At 43.1% G+C, this 25,110-nt stretch overlaps 1 protein-coding gene across 1 annotated transcript in view; it reads right to left on the bottom strand.

The window, feature by feature from the left end:
• The window catches only part of LOC141499848 (short transient receptor potential channel 5), a 79,233-nt gene that overhangs the window by 7,157 nt on the left and 46,966 nt on the right, over positions 1 to 25,110 (bottom strand). The window contains exons 5-6 of the mRNA XM_074202621.1: positions 21,576 to 21,898; positions 14,650 to 14,845 (exon numbers count right to left, since the gene is read on the bottom strand). Of these exons, the coding sequence (XP_074058722.1) occupies positions 14,650 to 14,845; positions 21,576 to 21,898 (519 nt within the window). The remainder of the gene's footprint in view (positions 1 to 14,649; positions 14,846 to 21,575; positions 21,899 to 25,110) is intronic.

The following is a 25,110-nucleotide window of genomic DNA, read 5'->3' as shown; positions in this document are numbered from 1 at the left end:
GGAAGCAAGATTGGGGGGAAATTGTAAAACTCAGGTAATATCTTTAATAAAAATAAATAAAAAGTATGAGATGGGGAAAAGGAGGCATGGGTAGATAAGAATGGTTCTGAAAGGGGCATGAAAGCTCCATGGGAGTCAGCGGTGTGTGATGTTATAGCCAAAAAGAGAGAATGGAATTTGGGCTGCATTAATTGGAACAGTCTCCAGAATAGGGAGAAGGTAGTCCTACTATACTTTCTTCTCATGAGATCCCACATGGATGTTATTCTCAACATCATATTTTAAGGACATTGCTCAGGGTGGCTAGGTGGCGCAGTGGATAAAGCATCAGTCCTTGAGTCAGGAGTACCTGAGTTCAAATCCAGCCTCAGATACTTCATAATGACCTAGCTGTGTGGCCTTGGGCAAGCCATTTAACCCCGTTTGCCTTGCAAAAGCCTTAAAAAAAGGACATTGCTAAGCTGGATCATATCCAGAGAGGAAGGCAACCAAGAGAGAAGGGTCTTGAGTATAGAACATATGGAAATCAATGTTTAGCTTGGAGAAGAAGACTGAAGGAGGGGTTAAACCTGTCCATCTGATTCAAAGGGAAAAAATCAGGAACATCATCAGGGCGTGGCAAAAAAGGCAGGAGCTTGTTCAGTCAGCAGAGTTTAAAAGTGGGGGTGGAATGAAGGGGGGGGGGCATCTTCCCAGTGGGGTTTTCTTGCGTAGGACATTTCTCTATCTTGGCCTCTCTGGCTTATAAGCATAGTAATGTTATAGATGGGTCAAAGGGTATGTGTGACTTGGAGACCATAATTCCAAGATGTCTTCCCATAGTCCAAGCAACATTTACTATTTTAATCTATGCCAATCTGACGGTCATGAGGTAGAACCTCAGAGATTTTTTTTTGCATTTCTATTTTTGGTGATTTAGAATGTTTCACATGGTTGTGGATATTTGAAATTTCTTTTGAGTGTTCTTCTCAACTGCTTCAGCCTCTTCATCTTTTGGGGAGATGGCTCTTCGTATTTATATCCAATCTCTATGTATGCTGGAGAACAGACCCTTCTCACAGAGATTTGCTACCAATACTTCCCCCTTGTTTACTGCTTCTCTTAATTGTAACTGCATTGATTTTGTGCAGAATCTTTGTCATTTTATGTAATTGAAATTGCCCTTTTTATCTTTTGATCAAATCTCCTTTCATTTCTTCCTATCTTAACGGTCAGCTCCTCTTTCCAGTTCTAATTCTTCTAGTTTCTACTTCTAACTCTCCTTCCATTTCTTCTCTATCCCGTCTCTTCCCCTCACCACAATTTGTTCAGCTATTCACCAAGTGATAGCCCTTTATTTTGTTTCCCAGTCTTTGATATTACAAAAAAATGTTGCTTTAAATATTGTGTGCCTTGTTCCTCATCTTTGACTTCCATGGGGGTATATATAGAATAGTGGTGTTGCTGATGTTAAAAGGTATTTAGTTCTGTGAATTTGGGGATAGGGCTCCACGATTTTTCCATAAAGAGTAACAACTTTACCAATTATGCATTTATTTATTTATGTATCTCTAATTTTCCATTTCCATTTTTTCTCTTTCCTGTCAATATGATGAAAAAGGGGTGAAGCTTAACAGTTGTTTAAGTTTACATTTATCTTAGTATTAGTGATCTATAAAATTCTTTCAGAAAGTTGTGGATGACTTTTATTTCTTCTGAGAAATGCCTGGCTGACTGTTTTGACCACTTGATTTGAGGGGAAGGGAGAAATGAATTTATTCTTAAATATTTATATCAAAGCTCTCTTTAGCTTGACTCTCAGAGAGGCAGCATGGCAGAGTGGGTAAAAGTCCCACTTATTATCCATACTAGCTGTTTGTTCCCAGTCAATTCCCTGAGACTATAAGATAGAGGAGGTGCCAACCTGCATTGGTAGAGGATGTTTCCTTACCTGCCACCTACTTCCCTATACCAGCAAACCATAAATTCAATCCTTTACTTTTGAGATATTTTTTCATCAAAAGTTACTATAGCTCTTTCCTTCTTTTGCAGACTGGGACGGGGAGGCAATAGGCATAGAAAATTGTCATTGGACTTGGTTGATGTGTTGATGACTTATTGAATTTCCTTTCTTTTTCCCTCCTTTTAAACATTTGTTAAAAGAGATTGCTCTCTGAATAGGGGATCTTGGGAGTATAATAATGATTGCTGATATTTCTATTGCCCCTACTATGCCAAACACTTGACAAATATTCTCTCATTGAGAGTGGACTAAGATGGTAGAGGAAAGGCTGCAAATGGAATTATCATGTTTCCCTCCAAGCAACTTTAAAATAAGTTTGACAGTCTAATTCTGGAGCAACAGAACCAAAAAAAGGTGAGGAGGTTGGGGTAGGAGAGGTCAGTAACACTAGGGTGTGAACTGGCCTGAAGCCCTGCAGTGGCGGCACCAGCATTGGGCCTTGGAATGGGCTGCAACAGCATGATGATAATGATGTTGGTTTTTTGTTCTTGAAGAAGACCACAACATCAGGGAGGTGATGTCATGACGAGCACATGAATTGGATTTGAGTTGGGGGGGGGGGCTGTGTTAAGTCACCAGCCTCACTTTCTCCTCCAGAGCCATCTGGATTCAGTGTCCAGATAGGATTCAGGATACCTGGAGATGACTCTGGAGGGGAGGCAATCAGGGTGAAGTGACTCATCCAAGATCATAGAATTTGTAAGAGTCAGGAAGACCTGAGTTTAGATCTGGCCTCAGATACTTGGCTCCAATGGCAGCAGCAGCAGCTCTTAGCCCAGCGATGGTAAGAGGCTCAGACAGCTGGTCAGAAAGATATTACAAGAAATCCTTTGGTGGCACTGGGTGTTACATTGCCCATATGCAGTTCTGCAGTTCCAAGGCAGAAAGGAAAACCCTCCAGAGTCTGATTCTAAAAATTTTGTCTCCTGTTCAAGACTCTACCCTGGTAGAAGCTATTGTGTTCTGCTCAGATTTGAGTGGGGTATTCATGAAATAGGTAGGGGGCAATAAGGTAGTGCAATGGATAGAGCACCAGACCTGGATTCAAATCCAGCCTCAGACACTTAACCTTTAGTGGCTGTGTGACCTTGGGCAAGCCACTTAACCCTGATTGTATCCAGGGCCGTCACTTTGAAGGGGTACTTTTGAACTGTGATCTCACTATCATGATTGTCTAAGAGAGAGGGTCCCAGTGACTAAATTTTTATTGATAATATTCTGGCTTTATGAATAAAATGATTAAATTACGCAGAGACTATTTTTCCTTAACCTTTTTGATCATCACAGTTACGGCTAACCCAGAAGGGAGTTAGGAGATTCTTTTTTTTATTTTTTTATTTTTTTTAGGAGATTCTTAATAAGGCGTTCCCCTCAACTGGGCTCACATCACAAGGAGAGCTATCTGTGTTAGGACTCTAGCAAAACTTGTATGCTCTGTTTTTAATGCTACAGCTCTCTATTTTTCACTGTCACTTGCATGGGGTCCTGTGGAACAGGCTTCCAGGGACGATCCCTGCCAGAGGCCTTTGAAAACAAGTCGTCATCTTTTTACATTGAGTTTTTGTGGTGTGGCAGAGATGTGGGGAACCACCTGAGGAGTTTGGGGCTCCACTTTGGGGTTGGAAGCCTGGCCATTCCAGTCTTATTAATTTTAAAGAGTTGGGAAGCAGGTGTAGCCTGGAATTTCTGATTGGTAAAGTTTCATTAAGAGCCCTGGATCAGAGGGTGAGCTGTGAGTGTACCAACTCTTGGAAAAATGAGCAAATGAGGTGGAAATTCTGCCCGTTTTCTGACTGAGGTGGAGCAATGGAAGGAATTAGGCTAAGGGTAGGATGAAGCAGGAGGCAAACGCATAAGTTTAAAAAGCAGGCGCGGAAGTGTTCCCAAGAACATTATCATCTTGGCTTTTGATTTCTGGGGTGCTAAGGCCTATTTGGTTTGTCTCTGTGGCAAGAGTAACTTGTTGAATAAGGGAACTGAAAAAAGCAGAGTGAGACTCTCCCTGGGGTAGGTTAGGAGGTGGAGTCAGAGAAGGCATCTTTTTTTCCCTTTGGTGGGGCTTTAACTGCAGCTCCAGGCCCATTAACTCCCACCCTAGACCACACAGCCTGTGGCTTGGTTGGAGCCGGTGAGGCCTAATTCTCAGAGCAAAGCAGCAGCTCAAGTGGGGTTAATTAATGAGCCACTTCAAGCCACTTGGAGCATGTTGAAATTAAATCTAGGTGACTGTCTTTGACTTTGCCCTCCCCACCTCTCCCTTATATCTGCCACCAGGACCATACTTAAAACCGAAAAAAAAATAAACTTTTTGCCTTGCAAGCCATCTTAATCAGGGCTTTGTATAAACCATGGTCTTAAATGCAATCGCTTTAGGAATTTGTTTAAAATATAAATTAACATTGTAAGACCTGTTTTTTTCTAAGTAATGTTGGGGAAAATGAGGCAAGATGCAGCTCTCTGGATCTGTAAAATGATTTCAATATTAACTCTCCAGCTTCTAGAAGGAAAAGAGAAGTGGGAAAAAAGGAGGGTAAGGATGACTAGGAATCTGGAAAAATGTTTCTGTCAAGGAGACAAAATGGAGGACCCCACGTGTTCTAAGACCCGTCTTGTTCCACTTGGCAGTTTTCTATTTTAGGGGGAAGGAGAATTCTGATAAGCACTTGTTCCTACGTGGGATAGAATTTATTAAAATTAAAAGCTGTTCTATACTACCATTTGGAAAATCTTTTGTGGTAGATTCGCTGAAAGTAATGAATTCCATAATATGAAATGCTTAAAATAAATAGATCTTGTATAAAATATAGTGTGGAATCACTGAAATTAGAAATTGAGGTTCTGTTTGGTAATATTTGAAAATGAGATCCTGTTATCAGAGAATTTATTTGGTCTCAATTTATTATTACTAATATACTATATAAGGAAACTTGTTGTTTTAAGCCAAGTCATGCCTGTTATGCAATTTGTAATGTATATAAAGATAATGCCTGCATTAGACTGTATTAGAAATACTGTTAGACGTGTAACTTCTTAGAGCTGTCCGATGTAAAAGTAATAAAGAGAAGAATCAGGGATTTAGATATCTGAGTATGTACATGTGTGCATATGTCTGGTATATTTCCTCTCCCCACTCTGGCTTCCATCTTTTCCTTTTCCCTCTTAATCTCCCTCATCTCTTTCCCTTCTTTTCTTTCTCTTCACTTCTTTTTCCCCTCATCTCTTCCTCGTATCTCTTTGCCCTCCCTCCCTTATCTTCCTCCATTCTATCTCCTCATCTCTCATCTCCTCCTCTCTCCCACTCCCCCTCCTCTATATATCTCCCCTCTCTCACTTCCCATATCTATTTCTCACTTCTGCCTCACTCTCTTTCCTCACTTTCTCCCCCTTATCTATTTCTTTCTCCTCTCATCTCCTCCTCTTATCTCTTTCCCCTCCCTCCCTTAATTTCCTCCATTCTATCTCCTACTCCCCTTTACCTCCCCTCATCTCTACCTCCCTTCTATCTCCTACTCCCCTGTATCTCCTCTACATATCTCCCCTCTCTCACTTCTGCCCCCCTTATCTATTTCTTTCTCCCCTCCCTCCCTTATCTTCTTCCCTTCTATCTCTCACTTCTACCCTTCCTCGATTTCTCCCCCTCCCCCTTAATCTATTTCTTACTCCCCCAAATTTCTCCCCATATCTCCTCTTTTCCATTTCTTCCCTCTCATCTCTCCCCTCCCTCCCCCTCTTTCTTTCCACATATTTCTCCTCCCATCTCTCCCCCTTCACTTTCTTTCTGTCCTTCCTTAGTCCCCACATCTCTTCCTTCCCATATCTTTCTCCTCTCATCTATCTTCCTTTCTTCCCCTTTCCAATATCCCTTACTCCCCTATATATCTCCATATCTCTTTCCTTTCACAATTTCTCTATCCTTCCTATCTCTCTTCCCATATCTTTCTCCTCGTTTTCCTTTTTTCCCTCCTCCCCTTTCTATCTTCCTTTTCTCTCTTATTCCCCTATAAATCTCCCTATCTTCCCCCTCCCCAATCTCTCTCCTCTCTTCCCTCTCATCTCTCCCTCTCTCTTCTTTATCCTCCCCCTTATAGAAGGGGAAATAAGAGAGAAGGAAGTTATATATCTCCCTCCCTCCCCTTATCTACTTTCTATCTCTTATTCTCCTTTACATCTCCCTCTCCTTCCTTCCCCTCATCTATCCTATTCCTCTATATATCTCCCCCATCTTTCCCTTCTTCCTAACCCTTCCATCTCTTTTCCCTCCTCTCTTCCGCTTATCACCTCCCCACTTCTCTCTCAATTTTTCTCCTTTCTCCCCCTCCTGTGTCTCCCTCTCTCCTCCCTTTCTCACTCTCTTTTCAACAGAGAAGAGAACTTCTACAGGTGACCTGAGCCGAAGAAGAATTGTGCTGAGACCATACTGCATCAGAGATGAGAGAACTTCATCTGATGGTATCCTAAGAACCAGAGAGCTGAATGAGATGCAACTTGTGATATTCTGGAAAACAAAGGAGTTAGGATTTCAACCAAGAGTCACCTACCCAGCCAAGTTGACTATAATCTTTGAGAAAAATAGCCATTTAGTGAAGTAGATGATTTGTAAGCATTCCTGATGGAAGAGACCAGAGCCAAATCGGAAAGTTGACATTTAAGCACAAAAGAGAAATCCTACAGGACTCAATAAAGCTATTTATACACTTACCTGGAAAGATGTGTAAAATACCTAAAATCTTTATCATGAGGGCATCAAGAGGAATCTCTCTATAGGGTATAGGCTGAGTTAAGTTGGGATGATCTCAAAAGAGGGGAACATGGGAAAAGGGGGAGATATGGGGCATGCAAGAAAGAGCTTTTGAGTGGAGAGATGATTATTGTACCTCCTCATTGTATCAAGGAGGGAATAAATGGATGAAAATAGAATGAAGGGAAATACTGTAATATCTACAAGTGGAATAGCAATGGAGAGCAGAATGGATTAGAAACCAGAATCTAATGCTGTTGTTAAGAGGAAACACACTTGAAACACCAGACATGGGAAAAATAAGGGGCTGGAGTGGAATCTAATATACTTCAGTGAAGGTAAAAAAAGGTAGAGATGGCAAACTTGGTCTCGGACAAGGAAAAATGGACCTAATTAACAGTGATAACTGTTAGGGACACTACATTTCGCAAAAAGGTACCATTGACAATGAAATCATGTCAGTACACCAAACAGCATAACATTTCAATTCTTAAAGGAGTTAAATGAGTTACAGGAGTAAATAGGTAATAAAATTATACTTTCCCCTTTGAATACTGAAATAACTCTACCTTAGAAAAAGACATTGAACAAGCCATCAATGAGCTCCTTAAGTAAAACTCTCCTGGACTAAATGGATTCTCGAGTGAACCACACCAACCATGTAAAAAGAACCCCAATACTCTATAAACTATTTGGGGAATAAAGGCAAAGAATGAGTCTTCCCAGTCTCTGTTATTAGACAAATGTGGTTCTGATAAACCCAACCATAGTTTAAGAAGTTAAAGAGATAAATGGAATTTTAGAAAAGTTAGCTACAATAGACTTCTGGAGAAAACTGAGTGGGAATAGAAAGGAGTATACGTGGTACCTTCACAAAAACCGACAGTATATTGAGGCATAAAACCTCACAAATGAATGCAAAATTATTAGAAATTACATGTAAACATAGATTTAAAGTTCATTAGAAACCAAATCTAATTGTAAAGATTGAGGGAGTCAGAGCAAATGATAGAAACAATAATTTCATTAAAGACAATGGCAACAATGAAACAACATACCAAAAATTTATGGGATGTGTCAAAGTAGTAATTAGGGAAAAATTTCTATCTCTAAATGCCTACATCAATAAAATGGAGAAAGAGCAGATCAGGGAATTGGGCACAAAATAAAAAAAACTACAAAGGAACAAATTAAAAACCCCCAATTAAACATCAAAATGGAAATCCTGGAAATACAAGGGAAAGATAGGTAAAATATTGGTTAATTTGAATAATAAAAGAAAAAAGCAAATAAGTTACCAGTATCAAAATGAAAAGGGTAAATGTACCATTGCTAAGGAAGATGAAATTAAAGCAATTATTATGAGCCATGTGCCAGAAGAGGAAATAGAATACTTAAATAACTAACTTAGAAAAGCTATCAGTGAGCTCCTTAAGAAAAAATTCCCAGAACCAGATGGATTTGCAAGTGAATTCTACCAAACATTTAAAGAACAATTAATCCCAAGACTGAATAAACTATTTAGAAAAATAGGCAAAGGAGGAGTCCTTCAAAATTCCTTTTACAACACAAATGTGATTCTGATACCTAAACCATAATGAGCAAAATTAAAGAAAGGTACAGATCAATTTCCCTAATGTATATCAGAATAAAAATTTTAAATAAAACAGCAACAAGGAGATTGCAGCAATATTCACAAAGATTGTACACTATGACCAGGTGGAATTTATACCAAAAATGTTAGGAAAACTGAGCAGTGAGGTAACTCAGTGAATAGAACATTGGCATCAGAGTCAGGAGGACCTGAATTCAAATATGGTTTCAAACAAATACTAGCTGTGTGATTCTGGGCGAGTCACTTGATCTGTTTGCCTCAGGTCCCTTATCTGTAAAATTAGCTGGAGGAGGAAATTTCGAACCACTGTAGTATCTTTGCCAAGAAAATCCCAAATGGGATCACAAAGGATTGGACATGACTGAAACAGCTCAGTAACAACATCAGTATAACTGATAATAGCAATAACAAAAATCACATGATTCTCTTACTAGGTGCAGGAAAAAACCCTAACAAAATACAATACTCATTCCTATTAAAAAATACTAGAAATCAGGGGCAGCTAGGTGGCACCTAGAGTACCGGCCCTGGAGTCAGGAGGACCTGAGAGTTCAAATTCAACCTCAGACACATAGCAATTACCTAACAATTACCTAGCTGTGTGACCTTCGGCAAGTCACTTAACCCCAATTGCCTTGCAAAAACTAAAAAAAAAATACTAGAAATCATAGGAGTAAATGGAGACTTTTAAAAGTGCTAAGTAGTATCTTTTTTAAACCATCAGTTATCATTATCTGTAATGGGTATGTTAGTGGCTTACCAAAGTAGATCTAGGGTCTTGAAGCAAGGATGCAATTACTAATTAGAGAAGTGCAACTTAAAGCAAGTCTGAGTTACCACCTCACACCTATCAGATTATTGACTAATATGACAAAAACAGGAAAATGACAAATGTTGGAGGGGATGTGTTGGTGGAGTTGTGAGCTATTTCAGCCATTTTGGAGAGCAATTTGGAACTATGTCCAAAGGGATATAAAACTGTGCATAAACTTTTATTTTGTGTTATGTTATTTTTTTTCAGTAACAGGCAATGATAGTTTTCAACATTCATCTTTTTGTAAGATTTTGAGTTCCACATTTTCTATCATTCATTCCTCCTTTCCCATGACAACAAGTAATCCGATATAGGTCATACATGCACAATCATGTTTAACATTTCTGTATTAGTCATGTTGTAAAAGAAGAATCAGAACTAAAGGGGAAAAATCATGCAAAAGAAAAAAAAATTTCAATTTTAAAAAGTGAAAATAATATATATCTTGATTTGCATTCAGACTCCATAGTTTTTTCTCTGAATGTGGATGGCATTTTCCATCACAAGACTTTCAGAACCCTTTGATCAGTGAACTGCTAAATCTATTATAACTGATAAGCACAACAAATTAATGTGTACAGTGTTCTCCTGGTGCTGCTCACTTCACTCAGCATCAGTTCATGCAAGTCTTTTCAGATTTCTCTGAAATACACTTGCTCATGATTTCTTACAAAACAGTAGTACTGTTACATTCATGTACCACAACTTGTTCATCCATTTCCCAACTGATGGGCATCCCCTCAATTTCCAGTTCTTTGTCACTACAAAAAGAGCTGATATATATTTTTGGTACACGTTGATCTTTACCCCTTCTTATGATCTCTTTGATATACAGATCTAATAGTGGTATTGCTGGACTGAAGGGTGTCATGCATAACCTCAACCATTGTTCATGTTGAAGTATATGATTATGCTGGAATACCACTGTTCTATAAGAGTGGATAGAATGATTTCAGATAAACCTGTAAGACTAATATGAACTGATACAAAGTGAATTGAACAGAACCAGGAGAACACTATATATAGTAATAGCAGCTCTGTAACATGATCAGCTGTGACTGATTTAGCTATCCTCAGTCATATAAACAATACAATTCTGACGGATTCATGATGAAAAATGCTGTCCGTCTCCAGAGAGAGAATTGGTGGAGGCTGAATGCAGATTGAAGGATAATTTTTTTTTCCTTTCAAATTTTTTTGTAACATGGCTAATATGGAAATGTGCATTATTTTACATGTATAACTGATATCACATTTCTTGCCTATTCAATGAGGACAGGAGGGAGGGAGAGAACTCAGAATTCAAGCTTTTTAAAAAATAACATTAAAAATAAACAATAAATTTATTTTTAAAAATATAGCTCCTTCAGAACAACTCTAGAATATAGGATTATTATCCCCATCTTACATATGAAGAAATTGAGGCAAGCAGAGGCTAAGTGACCTGATCAGAGGTCTACAGCTATTGCTTGACTTCAGGCCTAGTTCTCTATCCACTGTACCACTTATGTACCATATATTTGGAAATTGTACATATTTGGAAATGAAGATGAGAAAACAAAAGATATTAATACAGTTTTATAAAGAAAAAATCAATTCTCCTTGGCATAAAAAACAGAAGCAGAATAAAAATTAAGTATCTTTGCCTTCTCTTTCTAGTCAATTATTATTCACCTGTATCAGGGGTCCAAATACTATTTTCCCCAATGTTACTCAAATGTTATTTTTGGTCTTTTTGTGGACATTACCTGTCCATTTAGTGCTCTCAGCACTAGTTTTCCAGGACTTTACCATGCTTTTATAGTCAGCCTCTATTACTTTACTTTCATCTGTACATATTTTTTTAAAAAAATCTCAGTTGGTGAGAGGTCCTTGTGCATCCACAATAATCTCTTCAAGCATCTCTCATTTTTACTCCTCATTATAACTGTTTATCTTAGTGTATTCTTGAAGTTTTTCCATCTCTCCAAGATTGAATTGCCCTGTAGATTTTCATCCTCGGGATCCTACATAGTATACCTCTGAATCTTTGGAAATCAGAATTCCTCAAATCTATGATGCATATTAAAGTATGCTTGTCTTTCCTCGCCTCTGTCATGATTTAGGAGGAAATAGTCACTTCATCCCAAGGGTTCTAATATTTCTACCCCAGCAACAGATTTCTCCCTGTAAATGAGGTTCAGATCTAATATAAAATTTAACTGCATTTTGAAAAACGAAATTATCTCCCTCCTCTCTGTCTCTCTCTCTGACTGTCTCTGTATGTGTCTCTTTCTCAATTATGCACTTAAATATATTTGCTAGCCTAGAATTAGAAAGCCCATCCTTGACACTTATTGACTGTGTGACCACCAGCAAGTCACTTAAGATCTCTGTGCCTCAGTTAACTGAGTTATAAATCAGATGTTAATTGTAGCCCATTCTGGAGAGACAGTGGCTTTCCCATTCATTGAAAGTCTTCAAGGAAAGGCTGGATGATCACGTGTTGGGTAGGTTGTAGTAATGATTCTTTTTTCAGCTATAAGTTGAATTGGCTGGCCACTAAAAGATCCCTTCCAATTCTGAAATCTGTGGTTCCATGGAGAGGCAGAAGGGACTTTATTGAGTTCAACCACCTAATTTTCCAGATGAAGAAATTGTTGGCCAGAGAAGGGAGGTGACTTGCCCAAGGTCACACAACTATTAAGTGAAAGAGCTAGGACTTGACCTCAGGTGACCCTGCTGATACCAAAGGCAATACTTTCCACTGGATCATGGTCCCAGAAGGCCTCTTGTAGCTCTAAGGAGGAGCTTATAATCCTTTGGGACAGATGCAGTCCTGACCAACCTCCTTGTCTCCTGATCAAAATCACAATTTCATTATCTCACTCCCTTCCTTAGTTTTCAACAGTCAAGAAAAGCCAGAGGAATATTAGTCCAGAGAAGGACAAAGAACTGGGAGGGAAGAAATAGCAAGAAGAGAAAGAGTGTTTTGGATTACCTGCTGTTCTCTTGGATTTTCTTCCCTTTCATCCACAGCAGAATTAAGTGAGAGAATGGAATTTGGCTATGAGCTTCCCATGAAACAACAGACTCAAGTAGTGAGCTCTGGAGACCTCAGTGGCCAGCATAGTCTTAGCACAGGGTCTTTGCTATGGCAGTGGTTATCAGCAGCACCTGGCAGTCAGCTGCCTCAACACTGCGCTCAATTCTGAACTCTTCTAAATGGAGCACTTAGTTGACTTGTTAATCAATCAAAATGTATTCATGAAGGGTTTACTGTGTGTTGGGTACTATGCTAAGAAAGGCAAACATAAGAACCCTGCCCTCAGGGAGTTCACACTCAAATGGTGAAGACAATATGTCAATAATAAGACAGAGCCAGAGGAGATGGAAGGCTGTCTCAAAGCTAGGGAGGTCAGGAAAGGTGAGACTTGAAGGAAGCCAAGGGAATCAAGACCTTGGAGTGTTGGAGTCAAGGATAAGGAGAATGGGAAGGCAGAATGAAGTCGGTTTATGAAAACCTTTGATGCCAAATGAAAGAGCTTATATTTGATCTTGGAGGTTATTGAGTGTGTGTGGTATGTGTGTGTCTGTGTGTACGGGTGCGGGACATAGGCCTATGCTTTAAGAAGTCATTTTGGTAACTGAGTTGTGAGTTATAACGAGTGAGGAGAGACTTGAGGCAAGAAGATGGCCTAGGAGGTAAGCATAGTACAGTGGTGAGGTGCTCTATGAGTGGAGAGTTAGGGAGGTATTGGACAAATGAAAGGATGAGATTTAGATGCTGGTTGGACAATTGGGGGTAGTGGGAGAGAGGGCTAGAGAATAACTGAGGTTGGGAACCTGAGTGAATAGGATGATGGTGGTGCCCTCAGCCCCAACAATAATTGGGGGGGGTGAGAAGAGGGGAGGGTTTTGGGGAGAGATAATGATGATGCCTCGAGGACATTTAGCTTGGGATTTCCGAGAGGCAGTTGCTGATATAGATGGACGCTTAAGGAAAAACTAGGACCCCCGACAGGTGATCAGAGAAATGATAGTTGACTTCATGGGACCTAATATGATCTTCAAGAAAGACTGGATAGAGCAAAAAGAGAAGAGAACATAGGCCAAAGACAAACCCACAATGAGTGGTTATTACCTGGATAAAGAAGCAATGGAGGGGGCAGCTAGGTGGCACAGTGGATAGAGCACTGGCCTTGGAGTCAGGAGTACCTAAGTTCAAATCAGGCCTCAGACACTTAATAATTACCTAGCTGTGTGGCCTTGGGCAAGTCACTTAACACCATTGCCTTGAAAAATCTAAAGAAAAAACAAAAAAGCAATGGAGGAGACTGAGGAAGGGCAGTCAGAGCAATAGGGAAAAACTCAGGAGAGGGTTATGTATAAAAAGGACAGCTAGGTAGTACAGTGGATCAGCATGAATGTGAAGGAGGAAAGGGATGTGAAGTGGCAGATGGGATTCCTAACATGGAGGAGAGGAGAAAAGGAAAGAGCCAGAGGACCACTGAAGTCTTGAGACTAAGTAGTTGATGGGAGGCCCTTTCCAAAGAGGCCAAGGAGGGTTCATACTGACCATGATGGTTGCTGTATGCCTCAGACAGGGATGGAAGATGGAGCAGAGAACCTCCCCAGCTTTGGCTGTTCAGCTACATAGAGATTACTTAGATTTTAGCAAGTCACACATTTTTGTCATTATTACTGGGGAAAATATGGGAAAATTACATAGTTGGCTAGATTCAAAATTAGGTAAGTAGCCAGACCTAAACTACAGCCTGTGGAAGCAACTGGCCACCTGGGAGCAGGTTCCAGCAGGGTTTTTACCAGAGACAGAGCAGAAGCAGCCCACTCTCCAAGCATGTTAGCTAGCTGGTAGTCCCAGCAGAGACATACATACAAGCTAGGAGGAGATAGGAGCCACCCAAACCCTACAGAAACCCTTTTAGTCTGGGAAGACTCCAATAGCCTTGGACTCGGAGCTTCCCACAAACCTGGATTCAAGGCAATTGCTCCTCAATCTCCTAGTTAAAGTGATTGACCCGAGCCTGGATGAACTGGATTTGCCTGACATAGGTTTGGAGCTGGAAGGGATCTGAGAAGAAATCTAGTCCAACTGGATCATGTTGCAGAGGAGGAGACTGAGACCAAGAAGTCCTGGACTTGGCTGAGATCACCCAAGTAATAAGTGACTGAAGGCAAGATTTCAACCCATGTCCCCTTTCCAAATCCAGGACTGGTCCCACCATACTGCACCTCCTGTCTTGATGAGTAAAGGGTTATCACTAGCAATTTTCACTGTTTTTCCCTCCCTCAGTTGTGGCAACCAGAGGAGAAGGTGCCCTTTGATGTCCCACCCTTCGTACAGCCCTAGGCACCAATGTGACTGTGGTGTCAAACATGTGCCTCTTTGGTACCAGACACTGATCACAAAGATGGGTGATGCCAACCAGTCCAACTGAGGCATTTTGAAGTACTTCTGACTAAGGCAGCATACTCACAGCAATGAGCTGGTAGGAGTTGTTCATCATGGCAATGAGCATGTTCAGCAGCACCACCAGGGAGATGACATTGTACGTCCCAAACATCGTCGCACCCACAAATTCAGTGAACTCGTGCCGAGCTTTGACGTTGGTGACATAGAGATTCAGAAGTCCAAATACTGACCAGAAAAGTGACTGGAGGGTTTCAAAAAGCCTGAAGGAGAAAAAAAAAGCATTAGGGGAAGAGACTAGGCACAATCTACTGCCATTCCTACCAGGGAGGGATATATCTATGCCCTTTGATCTGGAATGCATTCCCTCTTCCCTCTTCCTCTCCTTCCCTCTGCCTCAAAGAACCCCTCTTTTCTATGGGGTACAGTTCAGGTCTGACCTTCCACGAAGGCAGTCCTGACCCCACTCTGGGAAAAGACCTTGAAATCAAAACCTACTGCCCTCCGAATTTGATCAAAACTCATTCTTTCCCCCTCCCAACTTGCAAAACTCCTAATCTTTCCTCTAATTAGAAATCACATGACCTGACGTAATTCTCTCTCCTTTTTTTAATGATTCTAATAGATAAAACTGTTCTACTCTGTATTCAGGGTATTCAGGGAGTGTGCTGTCTTGCTAATAATGTATTGATTCTCAGTCATTATAGATTATCTGCCATATCACCCCTCCCCCAAACTACCTCGTATACATTTGGATTAATCACATTGTGTTGGGCTGGACATACTTAGGATTTGGCCTGGTTGTCTCCCTGATTAGAACGCAAGCTCCTTGAAAGCAGGCACTTCTTTATACTAATCGACAGAGCCTGGAACAATGGTGGTGCACAGGATGTGATTCAACAATACTTGGTGAGTGGTTAAAGATTGACCAGCTTGAGCTCCTTTGGTTCTTAAAATTGTCTGCTGTCTGATCCCCAGCCCTTCCCCTACCCTCCCCACACCCAAGGGGAAGGGAAGCAAGTCATCCTAGGGCTCCAAGGGCTGTCCTCTTCCTTCACTCCTCCCTGGAGTAGGTCCACCTTGCCCTGCCATACCTTTGCTCCCATACCTTTCTTCCTCTTTGGCTCCAGCAAATGCAAGCTAGAAGCTGCTCAGTGGGGAGAGAGGTGAGAAGGGAAGAAGTGATTTTGTGCTAACCCAAGTGAAGAATGGAAAGAGGACCACAGCAGATCTAGTGAGAGTCATTCCAGTGCAGGAATGGGGGAAGGCAAGACACCAAGGTAGATGAAGAGCCCTAACTCCAAAGATGAGGGTCTGGCTTAAGGGGAGAAAACAAAGATCTTCTGATCTGGGCTCCTGGCAGGTTTCTGATTATTGGATGGATGGCCTGGTTAGAGGTGCCCAATCTCAACACTGCTTCTTCCTTTTCTTCCTGGCTCCACTCTGGTGGGAGCTGTTCTATCTAGGGCATGGCACTGGAGGAGACTGAGCCAGCAGGGACAAACCAGTGACACTAGCACTGTCATCACTCACTCAGTGGGGGGGGGGGGCGGGTTTCAACCTGCTGCCGGCACCACGCAACTCACTGCACTTCCTAAGCTCCAGGGCTACAAGGGATAACTTGTATTCAAAGCTTTCCAGTGAGGGCAGGCCCTTCCCTCCCACCCCTGATCCTGACTCAGCAGCCCATGTCTCTGGGCCCTCTTTAGCTTGCACCCATTGCTACTAGTTCTCTCCAAGACAATGAAGTTAAGTGACTTACCCAAGGTCACACAGCTAGATAATTATTAAGTGTCTGAGACAGGATTTGAACTCAGGTCCTCCTGACTCCAGGGTCAGTGCTCTATCTACAGCACCACCTAGCCAAGCAGTCCCACATACAGGACTCCCAGTGTGCTTGGGTCCCATCCAGACTTTCTTTCAGGGAAGGATTTGATTTCAGGGAAAGCTCCTTCATATACGACTGGCTTAAGGGCTTCTTCCTAGGGCTGTTGCACTGTAAGGAGGAATATTGTTTAGAACCCAAGAAATGAAGCCCATTTGGTGGACTTTAAGGCATTAGGACAGCAAGGATAGAGGGGGAGATGTAGGCAGAAAGTTTGTTAGCCTCAGCAGCATCTCTTCAATTGCAGCAGCTCAGGATTTAGAAGATTGGTTTTTGAAAGAGCGTTACCGTAGGTCAACAGGTCCAAATAGATCAAGGAATCGAGGAGTATGGAGAAGGGCAGAATTTTGGATCAAACACAATCTGGAGAACACTATGAAGTGCAAAATGGAGAATTTTGATTACATTAAATTAAAAAAGGTTTTGCACATACAAAACCAATGCAGTCACAATTTAGAAGGAACCCAGAAAGCTGGGAAACAATTTTCTCAGCAAGTATTTCTGAAAGGACGCATTTTCTGAAATATAGAGAATATGAGTCAAATTTCTAAGAATACAAGTCATTCCCCAGTTGATAAATGGGCAAAGGCTATGAACAGGCAGTTTTCATCTGAAGAAATGAAAGTTCTCTATGGTCAGGTGAAAAAATGTTCTATCATTATTAGAGAAATATGAATTACTATGTGCCAGGCAACTTAGGATAAGTATTTTAGAAATATTATCTGACTCGATCTTTATAAAGATCCTGAGATAGATAGGTGCTTTTATTTTTCCCATTTTACAGATGAGAAAACTAAGGCAGAGATGAAGTGAGTCGCCCAGGGTCACATGGGTAGAAAGTGTCTGGGACTGGATTTAAACTCAAGTCTTCCTGGCTCCAGACCTAGCACTCTGTGCACTGTGGTGTGCCCTAGCTGTTATTAATTAATGTCTTAGCTGTGGGAGAGGAATTAAATTTACTTTTCTTGACCCCTGAGGGCAGAACCCAAATGACCCAAAGGCCACATGCCTAGTAATTAGAACCACTCAAAGGGAGAGGGGTTGCCTTGGAGGTGATACATTCTTGTCCATTGGAGGTTTCCAAAGGGAGTGAATAAACCCTTCTTGGATGTTGCCCTGGGGTTTTCTTTTGGGCCTGGATCCAGCTATTAGATCATCCCTCAGGGAAACCCGGAACATGGGAAAACACTGGATTGCATCAGATACCTAAAGGATTGGGAAGAGTACTCAAAGCAGAAACACAAAATGTGCCATCGTGGCCCCCAGATCTCAGGGCCCTTTGCTTCTGAGGATGAATCTCAATGATCAGGCCTCTGCCGTTTAGAAAGATGAGATAGAATTCAAGAGACCTTAGAAGCCATTTGATCAAAGCCCCTCATTTTGCAAATGAGGAAACTGATGCCCAAGGAGGATAAGTGTCTTATCCAAGATCCCAGAGATACAGAGTGACTCCATAGCCAGTGTTCTTTTCACTGGCCCTTGCCATATAATGTTCAGAACAAGAGAAGTCTGAGGACAAGCACTCTTTCCTGCCCTTGATGCTTTCAGGGAGGCCTGGCAGAGCTGGCAAGTGGTACTAGATCAGTGCCATGGAGATGGAAAAGATCAGGGTGTTGCTAAGGTCCAGCATTGGTGAAAGGCCTTGAATGCAAACTTGGAAAGATCTGAAGGGACCTTAGAGGCTGCCTTGCTGTGGCCCCCTCATTTTCTAGATGAGGAGTCTGAGGCCCAGAGGCTCACACAGGGCCTAGGGTGGAAGCCAGCTTCAAACTCAGCTCTCCATGGCAGGCTACCAGCAGCCTTCAGAGTGCTCCTCCTAGGGAACTTGTGACAGATAATGCCCCAGAGAGGAATGGGTAGCCACGGGAAGCATCCATTTGGTTTCATTGCTGGAGATGCTCAAGCACAGGAGGGAGAGCAACTTGGCAGGGCCACTGCTCACCCAGGAGCTGGGTCAGACAGCCTTTTGCTTCATAAAAACCCGGACTTTTTAGGAGTGAAAACACTCAGCTCTAATGGTGAGATTAAGCCAATTCAAAAGCACTAGATGAATGCTAGGAAAAATAGTAAGGCTAAAGGGTGGAGAGGAGTACCAAATGTGGAACCAGGGACTTGGATTCAAATCTCATCTCTGGGCTTCAGGTTGCTCCTCTGGAAAGAGGTAGGACTCAGGCTAGCTCTCCATTCTCAGAGGATCCTAAGACCTTTCTCTATTTTCCTGCCCCCAAACCAAGGCCTTTTCTGCAGCCACTGCTTAGTAGCACAGTCAGGAGATGGATTAAAAATATGCAGTCAGTTGGAGGATGGGAGGGGGAAGGAAATCATGTTCCAATATTTTTTGTGCACAAAAAATTAATTTAATTAATTGAGGCCAATGCAAGGAAAGGGGCGTCTAGCTTGGCCCTGGTGCTGGGTGGCAGCAGCTCCTGCTCTCAGGCTCCAAGCTGTAATTTCCTGTGTGACAGGTGCCCATTGTTGTCAGTGGTCCCACTGGGCATGTGATGGGCACACAATGGCAACCGGTGTCAGGGCTGTTACAAATCACTGAGCCAACCTCTCCTTGGACACTGAATAAACTTCCTAAGTGTGGGCTGTAGAAAAGGGCAGTTAGGCAGGGGGGCAAACCTCCTGGAGAAGCCTCCCATTCACGTGTTCCCCTCCAGCTAGTGCCTTGATGGGAACAAATGGCACGGCCTGGGGTGTGAGCCCAAGCTGAGGGAAGGAGGTGTGACCTCACAGTCACTGTGGCAGCTTTGATTCCATGGCAGTGCCTAGCACTAATTTGCTTGAGGCAGCTGTTCTTGGGTGAGGGGATTAACACAAGCTTTACTCCCTTTCTTGTAATCCTGTTTGGTCTATACCTTTGGTTCCTAGAGCCAAGGCTGTCCTGTGGCTTGAAAGGGCTGGGCTAGGGGCAAGATGGTACCAGGGTGAGCATAACCCCAAGAACTTCCCTGGATGATCACTGGGTCCAATTCAGGTGGGGAGGAGAAGATGGCATATGAAGACCCCCAGTTATTGCTGATGCCTCATACTCAATTATTTTGCTTATATTTTGTACTTCCTTATCTAGAACCCTTTCCTTCCTGATCTGTCCCCCCCCCCCCCCATAGAGGTAAGAGCCTTGAGGACAGGGGCTTTCACTTTGGTCTCTGTTCTTCCCAATTGAATTCAACCAACATGATGTACATGATTTTATCCAACACAGATAGTCATGTCACTAAATCACCTATGTACTGTGGAACTTGGGTGAGTAATTTGCACTCTCTGAAGTTGGCATTGAGCTACATTATAGACTGAGAGTTGGAAGTGCGCAAAGCTCTAACAAATACAGAAAGGGAAATAGTCCCAGATTTCAAGGAACTTACCTTACACATGAGGAAACGGAGGCCTCAGGAGGCAGTGACTTGCCCACTGTCACACATTGTGTGCTAGGTTCAGGTCTCTGCTTCCAAAGCCATCTCTGCTCTATTCTGCTGCCTGTTAAGGATCTCTCCAAGGTCCTTAAATCTCAGGAGCCCTCTTATCTGGGGCTACTGCCTTCAAAGGATTGTCTTGTCTTGGCTAAAGAGCTGAGAGGTAACCCTGCTCCTCCAGTCTCCCCCCACCTCCTCTCAGGACTCATGAAGATTCCTAGGCCTCAGGAAGGGATCAATAATTGCTGAGAAGACAAGATCATGCTTAGATTTGGCTCTCTGTCTTCACTGCTTACTTGACTTGGGATTCTTTTCTTGTTGCTTGCCTGGAATTGTATTTGTCAAACTAGAGTACAGAGAGACAGCTATTGTCCTGGCAGCCAGAGGGCCCAAGAAGGCAGAGGTTGGCAAGGTATATTGAGATTAGCAGAAGGGCTGGGTGTGTTTTTGGACACTAGATCTCGAAAGTGGTAGAGGGGTTGGGTGTGCCTTGGATGCCTGGAAGGTCAGATATAGGAATAAGCCTGGGTGCCAGAGGCTCTGCTTCTCCCCTTCCCTAGGCCCAGAGAGGGAGAATTCTCAGCTACCACCCCTCTCTATTCCTGGGTTACAACCTCCCTTGTCTATGGGTTAAAGGCACTAAGCTTGGGTTGCCCTACTTCATCTAGTGGTTAAATTCTGAATGGGGAAGCTGGCTCTGCTAGAAACATGTTCAAAGAAGCAGGATGGCCTCAGCTGCAATTTCACTCAGTGGGCTGCCTTTTTGAGTCATAGAAATAATTCAGCCCCCAGTAGTACATTCATTTCCTTCAAAGACAAAGGAAATGGCTAACATAGTCTAGATCCAGCTCTTGAGGAGAGGGAGGGAGGGGGAGAGAGAGACAGAGAAGAGACATAGAAGAGAGAAGAGAGAAACAAAAGAGCAGAGGGAGGGAGACAGAGTTAGAGAGACAGAGAAGAGAGGACAACAGAGATGGAGAGGAGAGAGAAGAGAGAAAAGAGAGACAGACAGAAGAGAGAGGAGAGAGAGACTGATTATAGTCTGAAAATTTTTCTGCTTTTTCTGGAACCTCTGATAACTAGAATTTTCTTTTCTAGGCTAGAAAGATCCAATTTCCTAGCTGATAGCTATATCCCTTGCCTTGACCTTAGGGGTGGGAAATCAAGTAGACAAATCTACAAGAGGTTCTCTGTTCTCCTCATCAAGTCTCTCAGCTGTTTGCCTCCTTGGAGCTGCCATGAATACTAAGAGAGCAAGCTACCCTGGTCCTGGAACAGTCTTGAGCAACCTACAAGTCCTAAACCATTGAGGACTCTCTTGCTGACATCTTGGCCAAGGTTCCCTGGTGGTATCTCTCCCAAGGTATCAGTTTGTTGGCTATGCTTGTGCCTTTCTCTCCTCATTCCTGCTACTTGCTTCCAATAATGGCCGGCTTGTCCATACATTATTCTTTGGAACCTATCTGGCACTCTGACCCCAGCTCTTTCCTCCACTCTCCCCTTATCCCTCCCCCCCCCTCCAGCTTCCCTACAAACGTGGGGCTGTTCCTTAGGGCTCAATTTCATTCAATCAGTAATAAAACAAGGGTTGACCAAGAGTCATCTTGAAGCTCCCACCAGGGCTAAGAAGAAAAGGCTAAGAAAGAGGACAGGATAGGGAGAGAGGCAGGGCTTGGGGCCTGCAGCTCTTACGTGGAAAAGGCGTTGTTCTGTTTCTCACAGCGGATCCCCTTGCAGTTATCAGGCTCATCAGAGGCTCTGGTCTCATAATAAAAGTAAAGCTGGTTCAGTCCATTGGCGAAAGCCAGCAGGACCAGGCAATAGATAAAGAGGAATTTGAGGATGTCAAGCAACATACGTCCCAAGGAGATCTGCAAAGGCCCCAGGTGGGAGTTGGCTGTGAACAGGGATATGAGACGCAAGGAACTTAAAATGTTGGAGATTGCAAAGAGGGCTTCTGCAATCAGGGTTGGGTGCCACATTTCCCATTCCTCCCTGGGACGAGAACCATTGTACTGAAAGAAATAATAAATGCAGACAGTGAGCATTTGTGTGGTCACCCAACTCCCCTCCCCAAAGCTAATTAATGTCCATGCATGAATCAGGCAGCCCACGACACAGTTAATGCCCTGACAGTCAATGGCATAGACACTCTGCCTGCCATCTCAACAAAGGAGGCCGTCACTAATCCTCTCCCCAGGGCCAATGGTCTGAAATGGAAGGGTTTCAGCAATAGTAATAGCCTAGCCACAAGTATTTCCCCCCAACCACTGGAGGTAGAGGCCTTCACTTCAATGGGAAAATGTACTCAGCAAAGCTAGGCTTTGTTAACTAGAGTTCATTCTGAAAGGGCAGGAATCAGGCCTGGCAGCCCCAACCCAAGAAGCCTCATGCGCTAGTAGCTGCCACCTGACCTTGGAAACTGACTGTTGACCTCCAGTCAATCAATCAAAATACAATAAGTGCCTACTATGTAGGAGGGCACTATGCTGAGCACTGGAAATAGAAAAAAACCACCAAATATATTCCCTGTCCTCAAGGAGAGACTTCCCAGCTGAAAACATCCATTTAAAAGACAAGACCTAGGGAGCCTAAGCAAGATGTGCTTGGAGAAATGCATGCCAGGGGGCTGGAACTTGGAGTTTTGACTTCCTATTCTAGGATTCCATCCTTAAACTTATGCTTACACTGGTGGTGGAGTCAGCAAGTTTTGGGTTCCAATTGAGGCTCAAATGCTTTTATTTGCTGTGAAGTCACTCAAAATTCCAGGGTTGACATCCACCTAATCCTACCCATTCTGTTTACCAGGGAGAGGGAGTCACCTGGATACTTTTGGCAAAGTGCGTGCCCATGTGCACAGCCCTAACCAGATTCTGCCCCCAAAACCATGGCAACTTCAATCTCAAAATTTTGGCAGGAAAGCACCAGACCAACTTCAAAGTATCGTAGGGAGGTGTTACTAGAGGCAATATGGAAAGAATGTTGGACTTGGAAATGATGAGATGGGTTCAAATCCTCATTCTGCTCTTTGACTTGGACAAGACGTTTCTCTTTGGGCCTCAGTTTTCTCAACTGTAAAATGCGGGCAACAGTACTTGTATTTCCTAACTTCCCAGTGTATTATAAGGAAAACATTGTAAAGCTCAAAGTGCTTGAGAAATGGGTATCCTGATTATTCCGGGGTAGAAGGGTGACCCTAGTTTGAATTCTATCCTGCCACTTCCCGGGGGGTGGGGTATGACTGTGGTTAAGTCATTTCACTTCTCAGAAGGAGTGTGGACCAATGGAAGGAACTCCATATCAGGAGTCAGAAGGCTAAGGTCTGCTCCAGCCCCAGCCCTTCTGTTGAGACTTAGGGCAAAGAAGTGTTTTCCCTTTCCTGGGCCTCAACTTTAAGGTCTCTCCCAGTTACAAATCAATGATTCTCCCAGTACTCCAGAACCTCTCTAGAGCAGATGGCAGAATGCCAATCCACAACAGTGCAGGGAGACCCCACACACAAAATTACCCACAATGATGGTGGATGTCACAGGTCTGCCCCCCTCTCCCTCCCACTTCGTTAACTATGGTCCTATTTTGCATCATGACCTTTGAAAGACCAAAGGGATAGCAGTTGTTGGTGATCCAGGTCTGGCTTTTGTTGTGTTGTGTTTCTAGGGGAGTCCCTTAGCTTCTCAGTGAAGGCAACTAATGTCTTCCCCTTTCTACCTTCCAAGTTCACAAGGCACCATACTCCTTGGAGATTTCTGGAGTCTCTAGGAAGGGCAGGATGCTAAATCTGGGATCTGAGAATTTGTTTTCATCTATGATCACAGTATTCGGACAGAATTGGTTTCTTCTCTCATCCTCTGTATTTTATTTTATATATTTAAGCAGATAATGGGGAAAAGGGGTCAGACATGGCCAAGGGGGTTCAGGACACTACAAAGGGGAAGAAGAAAGCTGCTGTAGAATGATGAGATCTAGTTCACCACCTTGATGGAAAGAGGCATTCTGGGGCAGGTGTTGCTTGAAGCTCTTTCCAAATCTGAAACTTCCAAGTCACAGAGGACAGACCACTGCTGCCCTGACTCAGCTGCATCTGGCCACTTGCTCCTTCCCTTGCGCTTTGTGGTCCCAAGGGAGCTGCCTTCACTCTCATTCAAGGATCAGTCTGGGAAATGGTACAAGGTGGCCAAGTGTTCATTGGGATCATGCCAGTTGTGCCAGGGAGACTTCACAGATCAGGAAAGGCACCCAGAAGGCAGGAACCTGCCCAAGGCCATGCCAAGAATAATAGCAATGGGGTAACTTTCTCCAAAGTCTAGCCATTTTCCACACATTCATGGGTCAAGCCTTAGTTGACTGGGAAGGCAAGGATCAACTTGTGTTCTGACCACAGCATGGAACAGACGCTTGGTTAGGTGGAGCAATGTTATAAGGTAGGAGGACAGGAGCATTAGGCCCAGTTGATAGGAGAGGAAGCTGTAGCTTAGCAAGTGAGAGACAGAGGAATCGGTTTGTGGAGTAAGATCAGTGATCAACTGGGGGCCAAAAGGGTGGGGAAGGGCCTGAAGTCTAGTCCAGAGAGGATGGGCCAGTCACCTCCAATGGAAAAGGAATCGGGCCCCAGAGGGGAGAACCAGATGGACGGAAAGCCAACTGAGGCTGAATTGCAGCAAAAGCTTCTTCCTAAGGAGACTTGTCCAAAGTGCAGTGATTAAAATTTGAGGATTCTGGGGCCCCTGGAGATTCCGTGCTGCACTGCCTTTCTTTTAACTCACAGACCTCTACACGACCAGTTTCACACTGAAATGCATTCTGTGGTGGGTAGAGAAGTACTGATAGGCAGGTAACTCAGCCTACCACATATTCCAATCAGTTCCTTCTAGGTCTATGCTGTAAACTAGAAAGTATATCAAGGCTGTGGGCACGAGGGAATGTCTTTCTGTCTGTCTGGTGGCAGGTCTGGTTGGGTGAGCCAGTCAGAGGGAAGAAAATAAGGGGCTAAGTGTCAACTCTTTCTCTTTTTTGGAGTTTTTGCAAGGCAGTGGGGTTAAGTGACTTGCCCAAGGTCACATAGTTAAGTTTTAAGTGTCTGAGGCTAGATTTGAACTCAGGTCCTTCTGACTCTATCCACTGTGCTACCTAGCTCCACCTTTGGCAAACCTTCTCAGGGCATGTATTCAGAGTTATAACTAGGGTGCTCCACCAGAGCTTTGTACCCTGACTTTCTTAATATTCAGTC

The sequence above is a fragment of the Macrotis lagotis genome, chromosome X (assembly GCF_037893015.1).
Source record: "Macrotis lagotis isolate mMagLag1 chromosome X, bilby.v1.9.chrom.fasta, whole genome shotgun sequence".
In the NCBI taxonomy this organism is placed as follows: domain Eukaryota; kingdom Metazoa; phylum Chordata; class Mammalia; order Peramelemorphia; family Peramelidae; genus Macrotis; species Macrotis lagotis.
Note: the sequence above shows the minus strand (reverse complement) of the source record. Positions and strands in the feature narration are given on the sequence as shown.